Source organism: Mytilus galloprovincialis, chromosome 13 (assembly GCF_965363235.1).
Source record: "Mytilus galloprovincialis chromosome 13, xbMytGall1.hap1.1, whole genome shotgun sequence".
NCBI classification, from domain to species: Eukaryota; Metazoa; Mollusca; class Bivalvia; order Mytilida; family Mytilidae; genus Mytilus; species Mytilus galloprovincialis.
The window spans coordinates 66,733,633-66,759,096 of NC_134850.1; the positions used below are offsets into that span (position 1 = coordinate 66,733,633).

A 25,464-nucleotide genomic window follows, 5' to 3' on the forward strand; every position below is an offset into this window, starting at 1 on the left:
TAAATGTTTTTGTCCTTTTTTAGATGAATGAATTCCGTTTTCATGGCTTGGAATTCCATATCTCATGTTTACATTTTCTTTGAAAACCAAGTCCTTGTTTGGAAACAGCTTTGTAAAAAAATATATTATCGAGCTGAAAAAAAAACAGTTAGACGATTCTGTCTAAAATATATCGACTTGTGAAAATTGGGTAAACCGATTGATTGCATATATTTTCACTCAAAATAACTTGATCTATTTCAGGTTAAAACGACTAAAAAGGGAATAAATGTCCATGTCATTAAATCTCTGGTGGATAGTTGTTTCTTTTAAAGCATACCATTTCTTCTTATTTTTTATTAAGCTGTGTCACCTATCATAAAATTGAGAAAGGATATAGACCTTTTGTAAACAAAATATTAGACAAATCTTTTTGTGTATAATGCAGTCAATGTTTGAAATGCTATCCTTACAACAAACTTTGTCTCTAAAGTGACATGATTATAATTCATCCAAAAAAACACGCGATATCTGTATCAAGAAAAGAGAGCATTCTCGGTTTTAAGCATTTTCCTAGAAAAAGTCGTAAATATAGTTGTTTTTTATCGTGTTTTCTGCAAAAGTAGTATTTGACCCATAATATAGCGTCCACAGGTAATTTTGGGTTATTTTTACCTTTTGTTATTATGTCCGGGTTGATAAAACTTTTTTCAAGAAAGAAGGACGGTGAGCATAAGATAACTTTTGCTATTTTTATATTTATATATATATCTATATTTAAATGTTGCCTAATCTATAAAATATATGATTCTATTTTTAAAATATTATTTATATATACAAACGGAATGTTTATATATGTATGTTATATAGTTCACCATATAAAATAGAATTCAACATAAACATTAATCCAAGCGTTACGGATTTACAACAAATGTAGATTGTCAGGATATGTATATATTATGAAAAGGGGCAAATACTTTAAAAAGATCACAAGAGAAAGTTGCACCAGCGTTATGACTATTGCATTTTTCTTTAAACGCGAGAGTGAAATATTTATAGCACCTTAAATGATGTTGACAACTATTTTTTTTTTTTTAATATAAAAAAGAAGATGTGGCATGATTGCCAATGAGACAACTATCCACAAAAGACCCAAATGACACAAACATTAACAACTATAGGTCACCGTACGGCCTTCAACAATGAGCAAAGCCCATACCGCATAGTCAGCTATAAAAGGCCCCGATAAGACAATTTAAAACAATTCAAACGAGAAAACTAACGGCCTTATTTATGTAAATAAATGAACGAAAAACAAATATGTAACACATAAACAAACGACAACCACTGAATTACAGGCTCCTTGGGACAGGCACATACATAAATAATGTGGCGGGGTTAAACATGTTCGCGGGATCCCAACCCTTCCCCTAACCTGGGACAGGGGTATAACAGTACAACATAAGAACGAACTATGAAAATCAGTTGAAAAAGGCTTAACTCATCAGATAGACAAAAAATACAAGTGAAAGTTAACACTTTCATTAAGACTTCCTTTGAAATCCTTTATTGGGAATACCTTCGATAATTTAAGACAATGAATGACAATGAAATTTTCAATTTGACATAGATGGTTTAATTTGCTTTTAGTGTTGCTATGTCAAATTGAAAATTTTGTAACGCAAATGATCTATTGCTCTCAGGTATTTTTGTTCTCCTTCAAAATCAAGAGGTGTTTTATTCAACCTGACCATTACTTATAGTTTCCTTGTGGAAAGATTCTCACAAAACAAAATTTCCTCAATGTAGGCGTTTAACCTATTCATTTTATAAATATTCAATGTACACATAGTTTTTATTTACATTTTCTTGAGAGTTGTAGAACATCCATGACATATTACATCAGATAATGAAAAAATTGTTTGATAGAAGAATGTGACTGATTTTTTAGCTCGAACTGGTACGGATCATTATGTAGGTAGTTTTTAATAACTCATTTCAAGGAGTACATATATTTTGGTATTATGAAATAGCATTTGATTTCGTTTTTTTTGTTGGTTTATCATTAATTTGTTTTGTTTCGTTTTTCGGGTTTTTTCAGTGGGTCAATTTTAGCTAATAATAATATTAATAATAATAATAATAATAAAAAAAAAAAAATAATAATAATAATAATAATAATAATAATAATAATAATAATAATAATAATAATTATAAAAATAATAATAATAATAATAATAATAATAATAATAATAATAATAATAATAATAATTATAAAAATAATAATAATAATAATAATAATAATAATAATAATAATAATAATAATAATAATAATAATTATAAAAATAATAATAATAATAATAATAATAATAATAATAATAATAATAATAATAATAAATCTGTATTTTATGTTTGGTATTTTAATTTTTTATTTTTCACGTGTCTTTGCTTTGTTTTGTTTTATTTGCTTTGTTTTGTTTTCTCATCTATATTTTGTTTTCCCTTTTTCAATTATTTTTATTCTTTTTCTTGTATTTCTTTCTTTTTTCTTTCTCTATTTTCGCTCGTCATGCTTTTTTCTCATCTGTTTTATTTTCGTTCTTTTTATTACTTCCTAAACAGATTATACATTAAAAAAAATGTTAAATGATTTTGGAATGAAGAAAAAATTCTCCATCGTCAGTACATACTCATAACGTTTGATTGATCATATGGTGTTATTTGAGTTGTCTCACTCGTCTACTATATCTGTAAAACTGGTCATATGCAAAAGGACACAACACCAACAAAATTAGAAACAAACATAAATCCAAAACAAATTGTAAAGACCGGATGCACATTCGGAAATCCTTATGTTTGTCGAATTATTCCCAAACTAAGCCGAAGTGAATTTTTATTAGAATGTATAACAAACTAAAAATTGTACACAATGTATTATTTAGAGCATTATTGATTGATTTCATCTGGGAGAGAGAAAGCGACAAACAAAACGTGTCTCCTTTTTAAGAAATACTATAGGTTATACTGACTATTCTATGCCTCAGTGTCATTATAATAACGACAGCCTAGTGTATATTTTACGGACGCCATCACGAGTTGGTTGACCGTTATAGAATATTCGTTTCACAAATGATATCGGATATGTTCCTTGCTTCGTAACTAAAATCCCCTTCCCTTTCATAAATGTCCCCTACCGAATTAGACTATTTACCGGATTTGTTATAACATAAGCTACACGACGGGTGCCACGTGTGAAGCAGGATCTGATTACACTTCCGAAGAACCTGAGATCACCCCTATTTTTTGGTGGGGTTCGTGTTGCTTATTCTTCAGTTTGCTATGTTGTGTCATTTGTACTATTGTTTGTCTGTTTGTCTTCTTTCATTTTTAGCCAGGCGTTGTCAGTTTGTTTTCGATTTATGAGTTTGACTGTCCCTCTGGTATCTTTCGTCCCGCTTTTAGATAGATGACAGAGAATACATGTACAAAAAGGTTTGGAATGATAATTACTTATTGTTTGCTACTCATGAGCCTCGGTGGCCATGTGGAAGGTGTAAATAGTCGAACTTCTGTATCAGTAGAATGACAACACTAGTGTTATGAGTTCGAAGATTAATGTTACTTTTCTTTTGGTCACAAATCTCTCTTCGTGTTTTAACATTGCCATATATGCAAATTTGCTTTAACGAATTTTAGTTTTAGTTCTTCCCTCAGCAAGACGCGAATCCTTGCATTTGACACATCGTGACAACTAGGTTATCACTGTGTTTATCACCCTAAACAATTAGCCTTCGTTAGTCAAGAATGCCTCTCGTCGTCGGCTTTATCTATAAGTTTGTAATAAAGATATGTATATACATGATGTACAGTAGCAAGGAGATGGTATACATAAAAATTGATAATTGAAATGGGGAATATGTCAAAAGACAACAAACCGACCAAAGAGCAGCCGAAGGCCTCCAATGGGTCTTCAACGAGCGCGGTCAGCTGTGTTTCTCCCTATCGACAAAATTTCTCCCTATGTGACGTATAAATTTTCTGACGTCAGACACGCGAAGCAATGAATATGTTTTTAATTTGATAAAGTGCTTTTGTGCTTTTTTGTAAAATTGTTTGTATTGATATTGTAACACAATAATAACTGCTGTACCCATATCTTGACTATTTTATTTATTATGTCTATTTTGTTCACACATTGTTGTAAACATAACGAAATTTAATGAGACTGTCGTAAAAGTTAGAGGTTTAGCGCTATAAAACCAGGTTCAATCCCCCATTTTCCACATTTGAAAATGCCTGTACCAAGTCAGGAATATGACAGTTGTTTTCCATTCGTTTGATGAGTTGTGTCATTTGATTTTGCCATGTGATTAGATGACTGTCCGATTGAATTTTCCTCGGAATTCAGTATTTTTGTGATTTTACTTTTTTGTCTGTCGTCAAAAAATAATAATTTTACTTACCATGCCGTCAATCAAAAATTTAATATGAATATATACGCGTCTAAATGTGTCACAACTTAACGATATATATATATATATATATATATATATATATATATATATATATATATATATATATAAGTAGTACGGGATTGCCCCTCTTCTTAAACTACTTGTATACCCAGAAATGATATTATAGGGTTATTGCATGAATATTGGGGAATGTTGTCCCGAGTAGAATTTTCATGCAATTACCCTTTTATTGTATAGCAATCAAATATTTGAAAGTAAAAATTGGTTTAAACTAAGATTTTGTTCTTGATGCCGTCATCAATTTTGAAGATTTAATGCAATATAAGAATTTATTGCACGTTAATTTTTTGTTACTTTCTGTGGGAAATATTATATAGCTATGCAATAATATGTTATTATGAGTATTTTTGACAAGCCTAACACACACCAAGCAAGTTGAATTATTTTAAATAAATGTTATAAATTTTATTAGGCACAGCTAATCATAATTATTATTCCCCTTTATTTATTTTTGTAGGAGTGGATACAATGCTGATAATATATTTAACGGTGATCTATAGTTGTATTGGTTCTGTAAGTAATCATGTATTACTAATAAAAAAAATATAAATAATCATAACCAAATTTGTCAAAAAACTCTATAAGGGAACATATTGTAACTTATCTAATTGACTAAAGTGTTTCTATTCGTGTACATATATACCATTTATGGCTTGTAATATATATATATATAACGTGGACGTGAGCATTGATTGAGTTCAGTGACAAATACTTCATCTATATTCATGACGAGATCAAATTTACAAGTTTGTATGAGGCTTAATAGAAGTAACTTATAGGTAGTTGAAATATAAAAAACAATTTACTGATCTTTATCTAACAGTGGAAAATTTAGCGGCCAATAAAAATAAATCTCCTGAAACTCTAATAAATTGAAACTCTTCAATGTCTGTCACCTTCCTCTCTAAAACGTTATAAATGCTGAATTAATATGAAAACTTATTGTTGTACACCATAAAAACTGAGAAAACATAGGTGAAAACAGAATTGTGATATACTATAATAAGTACCTTATGTTATAAGTATCTGTCCAAAGTCAGGATAGTTATCAAATGTACCAGGATTATAATTTAGTACGCCAGACGAACGTTTCGTCCACATAAGACTCATTAGTGACGCTCATTTATAAAGCCAAACAAGTACAAAGTTAAAGAGCATTTAGGACTAAAAATTCAAAAAGTTGTGCCAAATACGGCTAAGGTAATCTATGTCTGGGATAAGAAAATCCTTAGTTTTTAGAAAAATTCAAAGTTTTGTAAGCAGGAATTTGTAAAAATGACCACATTATTGATATTCATGTCAACACCGAAGCGTTGACTACTGGGCTGGTGATACCCTCGGGGACGAAACGTCCACCAGCAGTGGCATCGACCCGGTGGTGTAAATAGTTATCAAAGGAGCCTGTATTTCAGTGGCTGTAGTTTGTTGATATGCAATGCATGTCAAATTTTTTTTTCGTTTATTGTCTTTTACATAAAACAGGCCGTTAGGTTTTTTTATCATTTGAATTGTTTCTCATTTGTAATTGTTGGGCCTGACTACGGTTTGGGTTTTTCTCTTTGTTGTACGGTGACTTATTGTTGTTCACTTCTATATCATTTGATCTATTGTAGAGATTTGTCTAATTGTCAATCATACCACATCTTCTTATTCTTGTATTCGTTTTACAAAAAGTGACTTCGATGCAGAGTTGTTATTTTGGTACTCATACCGCATCTTCTTTTATGTATGTATATATAGAGATTAATACATGGCTTTTTCCATATCGGCCCGGGTATCATCCCGAGACGATATGGAAAAGGCCATGTATTAATCTCTTTATCATATACTTCCGACAATTGTTTTATGTATGGCAAATAAACAAATAAAACAACTTAATCAGTCAAAAACTTAGTTAAATTATGAAATACACTATATTTGTCCAACAATAGAATCACTACAGGCTCCATATTTATAGCATTTCCTATAGCGGCATTTTAAAACATTAAACATTTGGAAGAGTTTTATGATCATTATTACTCCCTGTTTATTGTACTATAAAATGATTACTAAATGTCAATGGTATTTATTAGCAAGTACTAAACTAACATCAGTTTAAAAATCTAACGCATTGGATTTAGTCATGTTAACATCTGTTTTCAAAAACAGCTGGTTCTGTACAAACAGATTTATCACTGGATCCAATACACTTTATCGCTATCTGTACGTCATTACTGAACATCACAAATGTTCCCGTCAATTTTGACGTCATCATAAAAAATATCTGACGTCACAATGGTAAAGCAAACAAACGATACCGTAGGTAACTTGCACGAGAGGCACTATTATGGGTTTTGTGCACGAGATGCCCCTAATATGGGTTATCAGCGCGGGTGGGCAATTATGCCTTGTGAACTTCCGTTCATTACACATATGCAAAAGCTATCATATCAATGCTAAGACGTCGCGTACGGTGTTGGTGTTAGTTTTGGTAACGTTAGTTTGACGTTATTTTTCATGCATTGTATAAATAACGTCGTACTTTTTTCATTTCGTGCAGCTCAATCATACAGCATAATTTATATAAGCGGTTTGCTTGACTTGCTACGTATAGAACCGAAATGCAAATGCGGCACATATCTTTTAAGTACAGTTAAATTAAAGCCGAAAAATAACATTCATTTAAATTAGTATCCCCTTGGAGCAAAGGTATTTTCTCATTCTTTTGATTGAAACAGCATATTTTAAAAAAAAAGTTTAAACCACTGTCTTTTCTGTTGCTTTTTCTTTTAGTTTAAACATATTTATTTATAGTGGATTGGGAAACAAGTTATTATTACTTATATTAATCCGTTTCCACTTTGAGGGTGCGAGTGCTTCCTTGTAGCCTTAGCCTGTGCTCTTTTCGAAATCTATAAGGTTGACTTTTACGTGCAAGAGATATTGCTCTCTTTTAACACGGTTCAGTCATTTACCGCCCCCTTCCGACGGACTATCATTGTTTCACAAGACCATCATACTCGCAAATGGTTTCAAGGGCTTATTCTTTTATCCGCTTTTGATAATTTCCGAATAAAAATTTTATCAGTTGAATTGTTTTTTTTTTTTCATCGCATGTATTAAATGTTAAAAGAATCAACAGTTGAAAGCAAATCCAAAATCAACAACAATAAAAATAATTTAATCAAATTTGCCAATTTCATCAACAAAAACTACTAGGGGACATTTTAGCGCAGGATTAATCCGTTCAGCTGTATTTTCGATATCCCATTTTAGCTAAAACTTTCCTAGTTGAATAATATTAAAACCACAAGCATTAATTTATGCTGGCTTAATATTAAAGTTGTATGTATATATATATATATACAACTCGTCTAAACATCAACCCAACAATGTTAGATCTGTAAATTTGCTTTCGCAAATTTTTGGTTCTTCCCTCGCCGGGATTCGAACCCATGCATATATATATATGTTTACTTTGGTTCATCATGGAAATAAAAGTAATTATATAGTTGTCACTCAGCTATTTAAGTTTGTCTTGATACTATCATCAAATTGCAAACAACAACGTATATAAAAATACAATGTATAGACGAATGTGCACCACAAAATAGACAAGATAAAGAGAAAAAGCAGTTCCTACTGAAACTTTATGAACAGTATTGTACAGGGGGTTCCAGGCTAGAAAGGACTTTTAAAAGAGGTACGAAAGATACAGATTTCTCTAAAATGTCCTACCAATGCGCTAAAATGTCCGCCACCGAAACAGATATAGATATTTATTTTAATTTGATTCAATAAGAATCTGTTAAGATATTGTATCTAAAAAAAGATTATAAAAAAAGTTATGGTTTTCAAGATATTTGCTACAGAAGTCTTTGAGGGCCATGCAAATTTACTTGATATAACAAATTATGATAATTTGAAATAAAAATTTATAACTTTGATATATCAGATCCCTTTTGCACTGATTGTGCATGTTTTTTCTCTTCTAGATCGCGTGCATGGGTCTTTGTTTTTAATAAAAAGTGTTCAAACAAAATAAATGTTGAAACAAATATATTAAGAAAATTGCAAGGTTGAACTTAAGGATGTTCCATAAATCCTTGTATGTGCCAATCGTAATTGATAATGAAGCATGCCAGGATTTTGAGGAAGGGGAAACATTTTTTTATCCTTGCATGTTCCTTTGTCCCTAGAAACACATTATCCATTCTTTCTGATTTTAAAATGTGCAATATAAATGAATCCTTTTTCTATTATAATCGTTCGTTCTAAGACACCAGGTCCAATGTACTGAATAGAGAACGTTCAAACTAGTCCCTTAAACTGCCTCAAATAATAGATAAAAGGGGAGGGAGAGGGTTTCAGAAACATTAAACCTGTTAAGAAAGTTTTGAATAAGCATTCAATGACATATTTGTCGCTGGACGTCAGATAAACAATGAATCAATACACACATAAATGCACCAATTTGGGTTACGCAATGTTCCAATCAATCTCGATATTGTAATTAAATCATACTATTGGTAGAGAAATTCACAATTTGTTATTTCTAATTGATAATTTGTTATATCAAATTGATAATCTGTTATATCGAATTCATAATTTGTTATATCAAATTGATAATTTGTTATATCAAATTGATAATTTGTTATATCAAATTGATAATTTGTTATATCAAATTCATAATCTGTAATATCAAATTCATAATCTGTAATATCAAATTCATAATTCGTTATATCAAATTGGAAAAAGTTAATTAGCAAAGTACGTAAAGGCCTCCGTAATTTGCGACGTTATGCACTACATGTCAAGGTTTACAGAACGTAACGTCAAAACAAGTAAAAAAGCATGGTGTGACATTATGACTATACAAAAGTAGTCGCTGAGTGTGTCGATAATACTTCCGACATGTGATCGAAAAAGGGTTCAAAAAAATCCATGAACAGTAGATTTTAATGTTATATAGTATTTTTTGTGCTATTATAATTTCAAATCTTCCCCCTCCAAAACTGTATAATATAACCTATCATACTTGTAACAAAAATGTAAAAAACGGCGTTTTGTGACGCGTTTATTTTTTTTTTCAAAATTTTCTCTTAAAACTTCGACACATTTTCTTTTTCATACACTTAACAAAAATGTTTTCACGTTTGAATAAAATTTCATATCGTAGAAAAGACTGCAACTGCCTATTACTTTTCATAAGACACTTAACAAATACGCCAAAACGTCAGAAAACGGCGAGTGTGACATTTCAACGGATTTGATAAAATCAACAATTTAGGACATAATTTAAACAATACTTACTAATTAAAGACATAGAAAGTAGTATATTTATTGTATAATTTTTTCCCCTTATTATATACGGAATAAAAAGATGTATCAATTTCGGAATAATCTATTTGAATTACCTTTTAAAATCACTTTTAACTTCACCCCTATCCATATTTTTTTGCTATTTTCGGCGTGACCACAAAACAAAGTGAACTTTTCGTCCTGGTCAGACGCGTCCAGTTAACGATGACGTCATCAATAAAACATACACCATTAACACCAAAGACTACTCTTGCTAGGAGTACAATTTGTTTTTAATAAGTTTAAAAAATGACAAGAATAACTTTAAAGCAACGCTGATCATATGTCGCGGTGTTACTTGTCTACACGCTCAAAATCAGTATTATTAGGGATCATTCGAGTAACAAAATGAATAAAAGTATTGATTTTAAGGCATATTCCATTTCTAATTTTAATTACGCACATTTTGATATATACATTTTTATAGTTATCAATTCCGAAACTTCTAACAAATGCAATAAAGGCGAACTGGAAAGCAAAACCCTCATTATCACCAACACCGTACGCGACGACTAAGTATATGATATATATATATATATATATCTGAATTTATTGTGTGCTGTTATATCAATGTCACAGGATAGGGGAGGTTGAGTGCTCACAAACGTGTCTAACCAAGCAACAGTATGTACGTGCTTGTCCCAAGTCAGGAGCCTGTAGTTCAGTGATACTCGTTGGTTCATATCTGTCATATTTGATTTTTGTAAATGGGTTTGTTATAGATTAAGCCGTTATTTTCCTCAATGGAACTGTTTCATATTTTTCATGTTGGGGTCTTTTATAGCCGACCATATGGTATGGTTTTTTTTTTTTTTCATTATTGAAGACAGTACGGTATTCTATAATTGCTTACATTATATAAATTTGAACTTTGGTTAAAAGTTGGCAATCATACCACAAATTCTTATTTTTATATTGATATGATCATGATATACACTTACTTGTTGAACTTCTGTAATGCGTGGTTAAAACTGTAAGAAAAACCAGGCGTTTCCATATAAACAGGAAAGTTTCGTTTTCTTTTATGCTTTCGTGTCCGTATTATTTAGTCATAGTTTCAGTCTTCTTTACATGCTAATAACAGTGACACGAGTGAGTGATACGATAATAATATTATGATAATGCATATTGCTTAATCTTGATAAAATAGATTAATATGGAATATAATTCCCAACCTTCCGCGTTCGATCTTTACATAAAGCCAATATACCATTATAATTGAAAGCTATACGTTTCAGCTGTATTTAGATTTCAGTATAAGATTAACTAACATGCATACATTGTTGAATATTATTTAATCACTTTTAATAGCTTTCAAAACAAAAAGAAAAAAAAAGAAACACAGCTAGGTAATCTGTTGCTTTTTGTTTTGATTTTGGTTTGATTTTGTTATCATTTTACTCTTATTGCTTATTGTCGTTTGATTTTTCGGTCATTTCGTGGATCAGTGAACAAGGTTATGGTTTCATGGTCAAGTCCAATATGTCTACTATATTTGTTGTAAAGTATGAATGTAAGGTGATTATGTCCAACTGACAGGTGTCATCTGTTCGTGACCTCATTTTCATTGTTCAATGGTTAATGTTAAGTAAGCAATAGGTCAACTACATTTAATGCATATTGATTGTGAAGTGTACATGTCTGTCTGGTATATTTCATCTGATCTTGACCTCATTTTCATGATTCGTTGGTAAATGTTAGGTTTTCCTGATAAGGTTTGTATCTTAGAAAATATAAGCAAAAGGTCAACTGTTTTTGGTGTATGGAATGATTGTAAGGTGTGCACGTATTTCCGGTTTAGTTTTTCTGACTATGACGTCATTACCTTGGATCATGCTAGATTTATGAGATATATGTAGTAAAGCTTTATATTTCGGACTTCAACATAAAATTGATGATCAATTAAGCAGGCGGGATATTTCAACGTATGCACTTTTAATTGTGTGTTGAGGGTTGACGTTTTGAATGGTATTCATCAAGATCTCATGTTTCAATGATCATTCAACGCTGTTTTCATATAAGAGGGTCTAATTGGGGAATCTGACTTCTTTAATTTTGTAAGTCATTTTATCTCTATTCTTTATAGCTTTTACCCATGGCTCTTTATGTTTACTATTTTAACACATCACTATATACCTTTATCTTATTTTGTATTGCCTCCTTTTCTCTTTTCGTTATGTTGTGGATATTTTTCTGTGTTGTTTTTTTTTCGGATTGAGAATTAAAAAATTAAAGTAAAGAAAAAATATTGCATACAAAATATGCGTAAATGTGTAGACGAAGCAGCAGTTATGTTTAAGAAATAACTTTTACACGGTAATCTTTAGCTACAATGACTGGTTTCAATTTTTGTATGAAAGCCAGGAATTTTTGTTTAAAGCAATTTCATTTGATTATATATGACAGTTGTTTTCTATTCGTTTGATGTGTTTTAGCCTTTGATTTTGTCATTTGATAAGGGACTTTCCTTTTTGAAATTTCCTGAGAGTGCGGTATGTTTGTTACTTTACTTTTTATGCAATAAAGTTTATTTAGAGTAAAGATTCATTGATTTTAACTTACAATGTTTTGCAAAATAAATTAAGAAATCATAACACTAATGAAAATCGTTTTCCAATATTCATAAAATAAACAATTAAATATAAAGTCTGTAGCTTATTAAAATTTCGGTCTCGAAAATAAACTAATAGAAATCCATTAACATCAGGTTACTCAGGACGCCTCCGGGTGCGGGAATTTTTCGCTACATTGAAGACATGTTGGTGACTTCTGCTGTTGTTTTTTTCTATTTTATTCAAAATTTCACTAGAAAAAGGCGAACTATATACTACTTTAAACATACTTGATTGTCAGAAAAAAAACAATAATGCACACACTGTTAACTGATGAGGTTTTATCCAACGATCTACTGAACAAATGTTATTCTTCACTAAGCTATAATGGTGACATACAGTTAGATCTTTGTTTATTCTTCACTAAGCTATAATGGTGACATACAGTTAGATCTTTGTTTATTCTTCACCAAGCTATAATGGTGACATACAGTTAGATCTTTGTTTATTCTTCACTAAGCTATAATGGTGACATACAGTTAGATCTTTGTTTATTCTTCACTAAGCTATAATGGTGACATACAGTTAGATCTTTGTTTATTCTGCACTAAGCTATAATGGTGACATACAGTTAGATCTTTGTTTATTCTTCACTAAGCTATAATGGTGACATACAGTTAGATCTTTGTTTATTTTCAGGTTTATTTGGATTATATATATTACAAGAATTTAGATCGTAAATGTTTGCCGTACTATGACTGCCCTCCTGGTAAGTTTCTATCAATTTCCAAATGGTCTGAATCCTGTTTCATATTTCTATGACGCCTACAATGTAGACAGTTATAAATATAGGAAAATTTCAGGACAACCAAACATCAGTACAAAAAAAAATGTATTGAAATAAACATGCATGATCGTTTAGGCATTTATTATCAATAAATTATTTCAAACGTTGACCCTTCTTTGAAATCGTCTTATGAACACAATATAGTATGTTCCTACGACCATCTTACAGGGTCTTTTTGTCTTGTTTGTCCGTTTCTTGCATGCTCTCTGAATTTTCAGTCACAGAATGTATGAACTGATTCGGTATTGATATTATTTAAATGCTACATAAATATCGAGTTCATAAATGTTCTTGTTTTTGTTAGGCACCTTCTGTTTAATGCTATTGAGTTTTATTATCAATTCACAGACATAAAAAAAATCTACAGGTTGTAAGCCTTCCGAGAACTTAAAATCAAGTTCCTTTTTTTAATTTTATAGCAAGAATCTGTGGTTAGAATTAACAGTCACAGAATGTTTGAACTGATTCGGTATTGATATTATTTAAATGATACATAATTATCAAGTTCATAATTCATGTTTTGTATTATAAATAAGGTTGTAGCTTCCTCAGGCAATGATGACTCCCTTCCATCGCTTTAAGTTTCATTCTATAAAGACTATTTATTGGTTATTTTTATAATGTTGACCTGGTTGAATTTCCAAAAATTTTCTTGGTTTTCATCATGAGAATACTTGAAGAATGTTTCTGTGTGCACAAAAGCTAGCATCCTTTAATTCATTTAAACTTTTGTTTATAAAATTAGAAATCATAAAGAACCTAATGTCAATACCTTCGTGCAAAGTTAGCTTTTGATTGATTTGGCGTTTTTAAGGTACCTTTTGGTCATATATCTCTTCAAATGGTTCGGTTCTTAAACATCCTTAGAATTCGTGTGTTCTGCTTTTAATGTTACTTATGAAGGTGGATCAAGAGGGCCGTTTTGTACACAAGCAATTTATAGAGTAGTGTTTTCATTTTTCAAAGATTAACCTCATGATATATTAGTCCCAAGATATATATACAATGTTTATTCATAATAGATGTTGGACTAATGTGTCTGAGAATAAAGCTGATCTTGTGGAAACCGAAAACATATACCTACAATATTATTATTTACATTTTAACATGTGTGAAGAAAACACTTAATATTTACTTTACATTATAACATGCACTATAAGGAAAACGGTTATTTTATGTTTAGATTTTTTTCATTGTTGTTTTGAACTGTTCAGTACTATAACCAGGTTATACTTATTCTTTCTAGTCATTAAATACAAAATGCATCTCCTTCATTGATTTCAAATATTCGACACTAAGCATTCCTTATCAAAGTTAAACCCAGAAAAGTGATTCGGACGCGTGTAATTTGTGAATTATTGTTTTTATTTGTTACAGGTCATGAAATTCTGCCATGTTCGGAGAACTTTCAAAGGGATATATGTCATAAATGCAATAAAGGATATAAGCAGCCTGATCTTATTTCTTCTTCCGAGAGAAATAAAACTTCATGTTTTAAACCAACCTCTACATGTTTAGCTCACGGTACGTAAACAGTGTTACTATGTAGAGCTCACGGTACGTAAACATGTTACTATGAAGAGCTCACGGTACGTAAGTATTGTTACTATGTAGAGCTCATTGTACGTAAACAGTATTACTATGTAGAGCTCAAGGTACGTAAGCAGTGTTACTATGTAGAGCTCACGGTACGTAAGCAGTATTACTATGTAGAGCTGACGGTACGTAAACAGTGTTACTATGCAGAGTTCACGGTACATCAGCAGTGTTACCATGTAGAGCTCATGGTAAGTAAACAGTGTTACTACGTTGAACTCACGGTACGTAAACAGTGTTACTTTGTAGAGCTCACGGTAAGTAAACAGTGTTACTACGTTGAACTCACGGTACGTAAACAGTGTTACTTTGTAGAGCTTACGGTACGTACAAAGTGTTACTATGTAGAGATCACTGTACGAAAACAGTGTTACTATGTAGAGCTCACGGTACGTACACAGTGTTACTACGTAGAGCTGACGGTACATAAACAGTGTTACTTTGTAAAGCTCACGGAACGTAAACAGTGTTACTATGTAGAGCTGACGGTACGTAAACAGTTATACTATGTACAGCTCGCGAAACGTAAACAGTGTTACTATTTCGAGCTCACTGTACGTAAGCAGTGCTACCTTGTAGAGCTCAAGATACGTAAACAGTGTTGCTATGTAGAGCTCACGGTATGTTAACAACGCTACTTTGTAGAGCTCACGGTACGTAAACAGTGTTACTATGTAGAGTTAATGGTACGTAAACAGTATTACGATATAGAGCTCACAGTATGTAAACAGTGTTACCTTGTAAAGCTCACGGTACGGTACGTAAACAGTGGTACTATGTAGAGCTCACGTTACGTAAACAGTGGTACTATGTAGAACTGACGGTACGTAAACAGTGTTACTATGTAGAGCTCGCGGTACGTAAATAGTGTTAATTTGTAGAGCTCAAGGTAGGTAAACAGTGTTACTATGTAGAGCTCACGTTAAGTAAACCGTGTTACCTTGTAGAGCTCATGGTACGTAAACAGTGTTACTTTGCAGAGCATATGGTACGTAAACAGTGTTACTATGGAGAGCTCATGGTACGTAAACTAGGTTACTATGTAGAGCTGACCGTACGTAAACAGTGTTACTTTTTAGAGCTCACGGTACCTAGACAATGTTATTATATAGAGCTGACGGTACGTACACAGTATTACTTTGTAGAGCTGACAGTACGTAAACAGTGCTAATATGTACAGTTCACGTTACGTAAACCGTGTTACTATGTAGGACTCACGGTACGTAAACAGTGTTACTTTGTAGAGTTTATGGTACGTAAACAGTGTTACGATGTAGAAGTCATTGTACATAAACATTGTTACTTTGTAGAACTTACGGTACGTAAACAGTGTTACTATGTAGAGCTAACGGTACCTAAATAGTGTTAATATGTAGAGCTCATGGTACGTAAACAGTGTTAATATGTAGAGATCATGGTACGTAAACAGTGTTAATATGTAGAGCTCATGGTAAGTAAACAGTGTTACTATTCAGAGCTCATAGTAAGTAAACAGTGTTGCTATGTAGAGCTCATGGTACGTAAACAGCGTTACTATTTAGTTACTATGTAGAGCTCACGGTACGTTAACAGTGTTACTATGTAGAGCTCACAGTACGTAATCAGTGTTAAAACGTAGAGCTCACGGTAAGAAAACAGTGTTACTTTGGAGAGCTTGCGGTACGTAAACAGTGTTACTGTGTAGAGGTCATGGAACGCAAGCAGTGTTACTATGTAGAGCGCATGGTACGTAAACAGTGTTAATTTGTAGAGCTCATGGAACGTAAGCAGTGTAACTATGTAAAACTCACTGTACGTAGACAGTGTAACTATGTTGAACTTACGGTACGTAAACAGTGTAACTATGTAGATCTCATTGAATGTAATCACTAGTGTAACTGTGTAGAGCTGACGGTATGTAAACAGTTTAACTATGTACAGCTCACGGTATGTAAAGAGTGTTAATTTGTAGAGCTCACGTTAAGTAATCAGTGTTTTATGTAGAGCTCATGGAACGTAGCCAGGTTACAATGTAGAGCTCACGGTACGTGAACAGTGTTACTATGTAGAGCTCACGGTACGTTAACATTGTTACTATGTAGAGCTCACGGTAAGTAATCAGTGTTACTATTTAGAACTCACGGAACGTAATCACTGTTACTACGTAGAGCTCACGGTACATAAACAGTGTTGCTATGTAGAGCTCACGATACGCAATGAGTGATATTATGTAGAGCTCATGGTACGTAAGCAGTGTTACTTTCTAGAGCTCATGGTACGTAAACAGTGTTACTATGTAGAGCTTACGGTAAGTAGTCAGTGGTACTATGTCGAGCTCATATAACCTAAGCAGTGTTATTATGTAGCACTCACGGTACGTCAACAGTGTTACTATGTAGAGCTCATGGTACGTAAACAGTGTAACTATGTATAGCTCATGGAACGTAAGCAGTGTTACTATGTTTAGCTCACGGTGCATTAACAGTGTTACTTTTTAGAGCTCATGGTACGTAAACAGTGTTACTATGTAGAGCTCACCGTATTTAAACAGTGTTACTATGTAGAGCACACGGTACGTAATCAGAGTTACTATGAAGAGCTCACGGTACGTATTCAGTGTTACAATGTAGCCAGAAAAGGTCAAAGAATTATAACTTCCTAAACAGACATATATTACCGCCTATACATTACGTTTTTTTTTTTCATGATTAAAGGTCGTACTGTTGCTTATAGTTGCTTACAACTACTCCATTTCAACTTTGGTTGATAGTTGTCTTGGCGGTTATCATACATATCCTTATTTCTAAATGAAATTTAACGAAAAGTAACGATAACTATACTCTGAAAAAAACAACACTTTATGTTACGTTGAAAAAATCCTGTGAGTAGGACAAATGTACAAACATACGGAAATTTTGGTTGATATTTGTCTCATCGGCAATCATACATCTCCTTATTTTAAATGAAATTTAATGAAAAATAACCAAACTATGCTCTGAAAAAAAGCACTTTATGGTTCGTGGGCAAACCAATCGGACATAGCAACCCTGTGAGTTAACCAAATGTACAAACATACGCAAATTAGTATCTATATATATGAGCTTTTTAAACCTTACATAATAATAGAAGATCGATGCAAGAGATCAAAACCAACGCGAAAACTATCGTTTGAAGACAAATTTACTCATCAAGGGTTTATACAGTTAACGTTACACTGCAATATGTGCAAAAAAATGTCCTGTTTAACATGTAATTAAAGTAACTTTTTTTTAATCAGTCCAAAAAATAATGTATAATCCGAGACAAGTTGTACAAGAATGGTGTAGGTTTCGGAAGCAAAAACAATGTCAAAACTGTAGTATCATTGTATCACATGTTATATAGAAGGAACATACAATAACAGTAATTAGAGAAAAATAAAGGCAACAGTAGTATACCGATGTTCAAAACTCATAAATCGATAGAAAAAAAAACCAATCCGGGTCACAAACCATTACAAAACATTAACCATAAAAAAAACAACATCAAATTAAACTAAATTACCTATTTCAGATCACACAATTTTCCAAAATTCAAAACCAAACACTGTATATTAGTTAGCTAAGAGATTTATAATATTCAAATTTTCTTTACAAGTAATTATAACTATAAGCGATATCGGCAGACAGAATCACCATGTACTTAATGGATGTCCCCCTTATTTACAGCCAATGATAGGTTTATAATAATGTTGGCATAAGTTAAAGTATATGTATAAATACGCAATGAAATACAATTCAAAACACATGACTGTGCAGAATATATAAACGACATCAAACTACAGAAATAACCCTAACATATGCACCTGCAGACAATCTAAACAATATTTTAACCTATGTCACACATCGTCATTGTACAGACTATCATCAACGTTAACTTCTTCAAACAACTAATAGATAAAGATTTTTAATGAGATTACTTTTAAGACGAAAAAATATTTTCTCTGATGAACATTTAAAAGCAGTTTTAATAGAAATTAAGAAAAAACGATAACATAAATCTTTTACATTACAGTCAACACTCAGAAATGGTGTATAGACTCTATTATGTATGCAACCATTTGTTTTTCGCTTATCTCATAATAGCAGCATCCGTCCACGATGGTTTACAGCTTGTTTATTTTTAATGTAATGTCTGGTGTTTATTTACAACAGATATAACGTACAGCCGACATAAACATGAAAATCCTTTCTGTGACAATTTAAGTGGATGTAAATGTCGTACCGATTTGTGTTACTATGGTGACCCATGTCTGTGTACCACGAAAAATGGGTGTGGAATAGATAAAACTTTGACAGATTCAGGAGGTACGTATAAACTTAAAATTACTAGAATGTCATGACTAACAAAGAAAAAGACAAACAGACAAATATTAGATGCAAGAAATAACATAAGACTAAGCAACACGAACCCAACCAAAAAAATGGGGGTGATCCCAGGTGCTCCGGAAGGGTAAGCAGATCCTGCTCAACATGTGGCACCCGTCGTGTGTTTTATGTTATTACACACACAGTTGCCTTATCTGTACTTAGCAAAACCGTTCGGAATTGTGGGTCCCAAACGCTCTTCATTATCGTACTTTATTTGGCCATTTTAACATTTTCAATTCCTCTTTTTTAGTTTTGTAGACGAAACGCGCGTTTGACGTAGACACCTTTTGTTATTGTGGCAGCTCGTGTTTATCTGAGCCATACAATTACTGTTATAACACTTCACCCTTGGTTTAGATGTAATTCGTGTTGTTAAAAGTATGGTTTTCTTAGTAAGTGTTTAGCATGATTGCTAGCAGTTTCATTTGTTGATTCTTCTAGTCATGTTTGATCTTTAAAGGCGTAATTGTCTTCGGAAAACGACTGTACAAGTCAGATTTATTTTGTTGATCTCTGTTGTACTTTGATATTTTTTCTTATCTTACTAATCATCTTCACTACCACTATGCAGCAACCATTTTCTTTATCGACTACAGAATAAAGATTTATTTTCACAATGCAATTAACATATAAGTTAGATAATACTTCATCAATCTAATTGTCAATCAAGGATTTACAAGACGATTCTGTACAATATAGACAAATGTTTAGTATGATAGAAAATAAAAGTAAAGCTTTCTAAGAATGAATTATCAAAACCATAGGAATGAAAAATAGAAATAGACTCAAATAATTGTTGACGTTTCAGGATGTGTTCCATGTCCTGCAAACACCTATAAAAATGACACTGGTTGTGGCCCTTGTCGAAGGATCAGCAAAAGGTGAATTTTAAGTTAATGTTAATGTACCTATTATCCATAGATACTCAGTTTTATTTCTTACATACCGATAGAGTAGAAATTATCTTAAAGAAGTCAAATTGAGAAGGTTATGTAACAATTGATCGTCATTAAGCTTTTTATTAATGATGGCATTATTAAAAAGATAGACAAACTACTAAAAGAATTTTTGTTAACAAAGAAATATTAGTTTGAACTACAGACATAAACAATAGATAGAAAGATCAACGATGATTAATAAAGGCAACAGTAGTATACCGCTATCCGTAACTCATAAATCGATTGAGGAATAAAATCCAGGTTACAAACTAAAACGAAAGGAAACACATCAAATATAACAGGAGAACAACGACACAACAGAAACACAACACTAAAATGCAACACACACAGAAACGAACTATAATATAGCAATGGCCATTTCCCTCACTTGGTACAGGATATTTTGGGAAAAAAATGTGGGTTGAACCTGGTTTTGTGGGTAGGCAACCCCTCGCTTTTATGGCAATGTTAAAGATAACACTAAAATGACAACATTACATGACATGATAAATTTGTGTTCAATTTTTCAAAACAGAACACTGTACATTGTTTTGCAACTTGTTTTATAATATTCAGCTTTTCTTTACAAGTAATAATAAGCAATATCGGCAGACAAAACTACCAGGTACTTTATCCATGTCCCCATTTTTGATAGTTTTATAATAATGTTTGCATTTCTCCGTAAGTTAAATTGAGTTTATAAGGAAACAACGACATACAATTCATACATGACACGATAAATTTATAATGAATTTAGAAGCTGCAAAAGGTTTACCAATCTTGCTCCAACATAAACATTAAGATGTAAATATAATGGAATTGTTTTGTATTGTTGTCAAACTACCTTTGTACTGAATCTGAGACCATAAGTGAAACAGTATATGTTGAGGTTAAAATATACCAAGCATTGCTAAGCCTCATTTAGTTACCAGTTGCCAAAAAAAATAAAACTTGTGTATGTCGCAGAAAACCTTACAAAATCATGGTTACAAACTGACAACACAATTTCAAAATTAGAAATTTCAATTACAAATCCGTGTATGTCGTAGAAAACCTTACAAAATCATGGTTACAAACTGACAACACAATTTCAAAATTAGAAATTTCAATTACAAATCCGACAGTGCCATTAAAAAAATATATCCACGCGAAAACGAGAAACGACGATAAAAAAATAAGTATACATAGATACTACAAATAAAACGTAAATCCACAGATCACAAACCAGCAAAAAGTTATCCATTTATCGACTGAAAATTTTCATTATCTTTGTATAACATCATGCCTCTACAAAAACCACAGGATTCTTTATCTCCTATTTTTTCTCGGATTAAGTGCTGTGTTCTCCGTATCAATAAAATTTGGTCTATTGTGTATTATATATTTTGGAATTAAGACCTTATTTCTAGTTAAAACTTCTCTCCTAAGAAAAGGAAATATAACTTTAAAAAATTCCATTTATCAACAGCATTTAATTCTTTTATGTATCTTGTTTTAGAAATCAGTCTATAGTTATTTCTCAACAAGTAAAGACAAATAGGTATTGTAACCATTTATATGTCCTTATCTTTATTGAGTTATCATTCAAATATTTTGTTGCAATAAATATTGAAGAATTATTTCATACATTTTAAATGTGATAGCTACGTGGTCAATTGTACTGTACCGATCAACAAGCAGAACGCTTTAATTATAATCAATGTTTTAGGGAAATTAATTTGTTTGTTGATACTATCATCAATTTTTGTACAGAACAACAAAAAACAAATAAAACAGCAAACAAACGACCGAATATGTACATAGTACATATTTATAAATAGACACATCAACAAAACATGTACATAATATATCTGCAAATAATTTTACCTAATGTATAATTGCAAGTTCTTTTTTTTCCTCTGAAAACAAAGGAGCAACTGAATAAGTGTTAAAACGTGACATAAATGTTTACTTACGTACAAATCTGTGATTTTTTTCTTACTTAATTTCAAAAACATTATCATTGATGTCTGAATTCTATCTTTGTTATGATATGTTTTGTAGAACCTCTGTAGTAATTCACAGTACGCAGAAACCTCTGTCCTCAGAAAGAACAACACTTGTGTATGCATCAATCTCCCCGCAATGTACGTATGTTTGTTATTCTAAATCAAATGAAAATGTAGAATGATGCTTTTTCCTGAAAGGTTATATTTCTTTTTTAAATTATTAATCTAATCTTATATAGCAGCTTAACAGAAAGAAAAAAAATGAAATGGAAGGATAGTAGGAAATGTAAAAGTGCAAGACAAGATTCAACAATGTTGTCGCTGCATACATACATACATTGAAGTACTAGATGTCTTGTGGGTAATTCCTTTGTCAGTTTTTCCTAACAAAATAAATACATATAACGGTCTAACTTTGAAAATGCATTGTATCAAATTGATTGCAATCTGATATTACAAAGTCAGTCTAAATATATTATATGTTTCATGAGAATACTTATTCTTTGTTCATTTCGTCGGAAGATATGTATGATTTATAATAACATAAACAATACTAACTAAACACATCAAAGACAACAAGCTTATTATTTTGTACACCAGACGCTCCTTTCGTCTACAAAGGACACATCGGTGAAGATCGATAAAAAAGAAGCTAAATCGGCCAAATACAAATGTATTGTATGAAGTCGAAGATTATTGAATTATTGCGAAAAGTTATGTTATTACTGGTGAGGAAAATCCTTAGTACTTCGAAGAATTCAAAGTTTTGAAACATAGAAGTGCTGACTACTGTGCTTGTGACACACGAATGCTTATTTGTATTGAATTATATACGTTTATTTAGGCGAAAGATGTATATGATTTTGTACGGTGCCAATGTAGCTGAACCACTTTCTTTGTGTGATCGTACATTATAGTATTTACAAACCAACTTATTTTCAGATTTAATGAAAAGTAAAAACAATGACGATCACATTCTTATACCTGTGTGAGTAAATAATAAATATAGTAGATGATAAAAGACTTATAATCCACATCTAAGGATATATAAAAATAAAAATAAAGGTTTAAACTGTCCTACAAAATATACTTTTAAACGGCAATCAGTCATAAGAGATTTACAACACTCTCCTGTTTGCATAACGGTGGACGATGTAGTGATGCAGCAATCTGATAGTTGATGTGTTTAAGCTTTTGATTTTGTTAGAGGCAATTTCCTTTTGAATCTTTGTCAGAGTTTGGTATATTTGTTGTTTTAATTTCTGCTATTATAACAAAGACAAAGTTTTTCCACCGAAACATACGATACTGTTGCAAAGCATAAATGGAAACAATACGTTGAGCAACACTAACTCTCTGAAATAAGGCCAACTTCGGTGCACAAGATTGTCATGCATGATTGCGCTTCTAGTCGTGTTGATACATTTGGTTATATAAATATGATTTTGATACTTAAAATTTGCTTTTCACCTGATTGGTATTATCCTATACGTAGTTCGTAAATGGTGTAATTTGAACATAGATATCACACACGCTATACAAATTCGAGGCTTACACATTGTGATAAAAAAAATATTACAAAACACAGTAACTTGTTTTCATTCGTTTTACTGTTTATGTTTATTGAAATGTACTTTTCTTATACAGCATAGTAGTCCTATGTGTTATATTTGTGTTCCTCTTGGTGGCCATATCTTTTTACTGTATAAGGAAGCCTGGGATTGGTTTTGCTGGAATTTGCTGGAGTCATGGTAAGTATTACATTATAATGCGATCTATGAAATAAAGGTTGATTTATAGAAATAAGATAGAAAATTGATAGTTACAAGTTTCCCCTAGTCACTTGCTTGATATTGTTCCGACAAATGGAAAGGATGGTTGAATAATTCTGGTGACAATTTAAGCCATTTACATCCTTTTGGCAATCATGCAACATCTCCTTATTATTGTTATACATGTATGGACATAACTTTTAACAGGTTTATTATATATATCCGACATTATACTATTGTAACTTGTTCCCAACTTCATCTTATTGATAAATTGCACCAAATTGCATTTGTTTGATCTTTCTGCCATATCTGCGTACATAACGACGTATACTCAGACCTTGTAAATTTCCTATATCTAAGTCAAAATATGTACAGAAAAACAGGTGAAAAAAATATTTTGAATTTATAACTTATCAATGGATTTTATTATTTGATCAAATCTTGTAAATCTGTTCATATAATATAAGTATTTTAGCCTGAAATAGGAATATAGTTCATTTAGTTGATTTGTCAATGCTCTTCAACCTCGACCATAATTTGGTCTTTTAAACTTTATTTATTCGAGCGATACTTGTGAGTCTATTGTAGACGAAAAGAGCGTCTGACGCTATTAATAAATTACAATACTAATATCTATAATGAGTTTATTTCTAAACATTTTCTATCTTTTTGCGATCGTTTTTGGTCATTAACCGCCCTTTCAAAAGATTTTGTGAACAAATAAAAAAAACTGTATGAAGTTCGAGACTTTATCGAGTTTCAAATTGGTTACAGATAATACGGAACAACAGAATAGACAGAATATAAATAATACCCAGACAGCAGCACTAATAAGAACTCCAACCGACGAAGATAATGTAACAGTCATTATCCAAACAGCTTTACCACCAGATAAACAAACCAGATTATATCCTAATCTACAGGCTATAAATGGAGACACACAGAATGCCGCTCTCACTGACGCAGGTTCAACGGAATCGGGATTTCACGAAGAAAGTGATGAAAATATATCTACCAGTGACCCATTGATACATGAATTGTGTTCGCATACCGAAATAGCTTCTAAATGTGAAGGATGTCAGAACAAACGGAATACTTTAAACATAGACCAACATCACAATGATGACTGCTCATACAAAACAAAGAAAGAGCAGCCGTTCCAAGATTTTGCGACGGGAAATCATTTTAAAGATGATTTTTGTTTTTCATCCTCCCTAAGTCCGGTTGTAACAGAAACAGAACCTCATACTTGTAGTTCATTTCCCAAAACCAGGAAGAGTTTTGCTGTTAACATTCCAGGTATGTTTCTGATTCCTGAATTTAGTCACTGTATACTGATCAAAGATCTAAATAACTTGTATATCCTTGGTTATCCATTATGTCACACTGAAAGACTATCTATCAGGGTCGCCATATTTTGCATTTTTTTTATATATGTTTGTCAATTTGATTTGCAATCAATAAAGAAGACTGACTCGATAATTTCCGATAATTATTATGTTTTATTTATATAGAAATGGTGTATATCG

The 25,464-nt window shown here is 31.7% G+C and overlaps 1 protein-coding gene across 1 annotated transcript; it reads left to right on the forward strand.

The window, feature by feature from the left end:
• Window positions 1-673: 673 nt before the first annotated feature.
• On the forward strand, window positions 674-25,464 carry LOC143056281 (uncharacterized). The gene is made up of 11 exons (XM_076229373.1): window positions 674-705; window positions 4,972-5,027; window positions 13,106-13,175; window positions 14,631-14,777; window positions 19,022-19,174; window positions 20,046-20,118; window positions 21,674-21,715; window positions 22,219-22,301; window positions 23,106-23,151; window positions 23,811-23,914; window positions 24,710-25,464. Exons 2-11 carry the CDS (start codon window positions 4,983-4,985, stop codon window positions 25,447-25,449), a joined length of 1,503 nt encoding a protein of 500 aa, XP_076085488.1. The 5' UTR covers window positions 674-705; window positions 4,972-4,982; the 3' UTR covers window positions 25,450-25,464.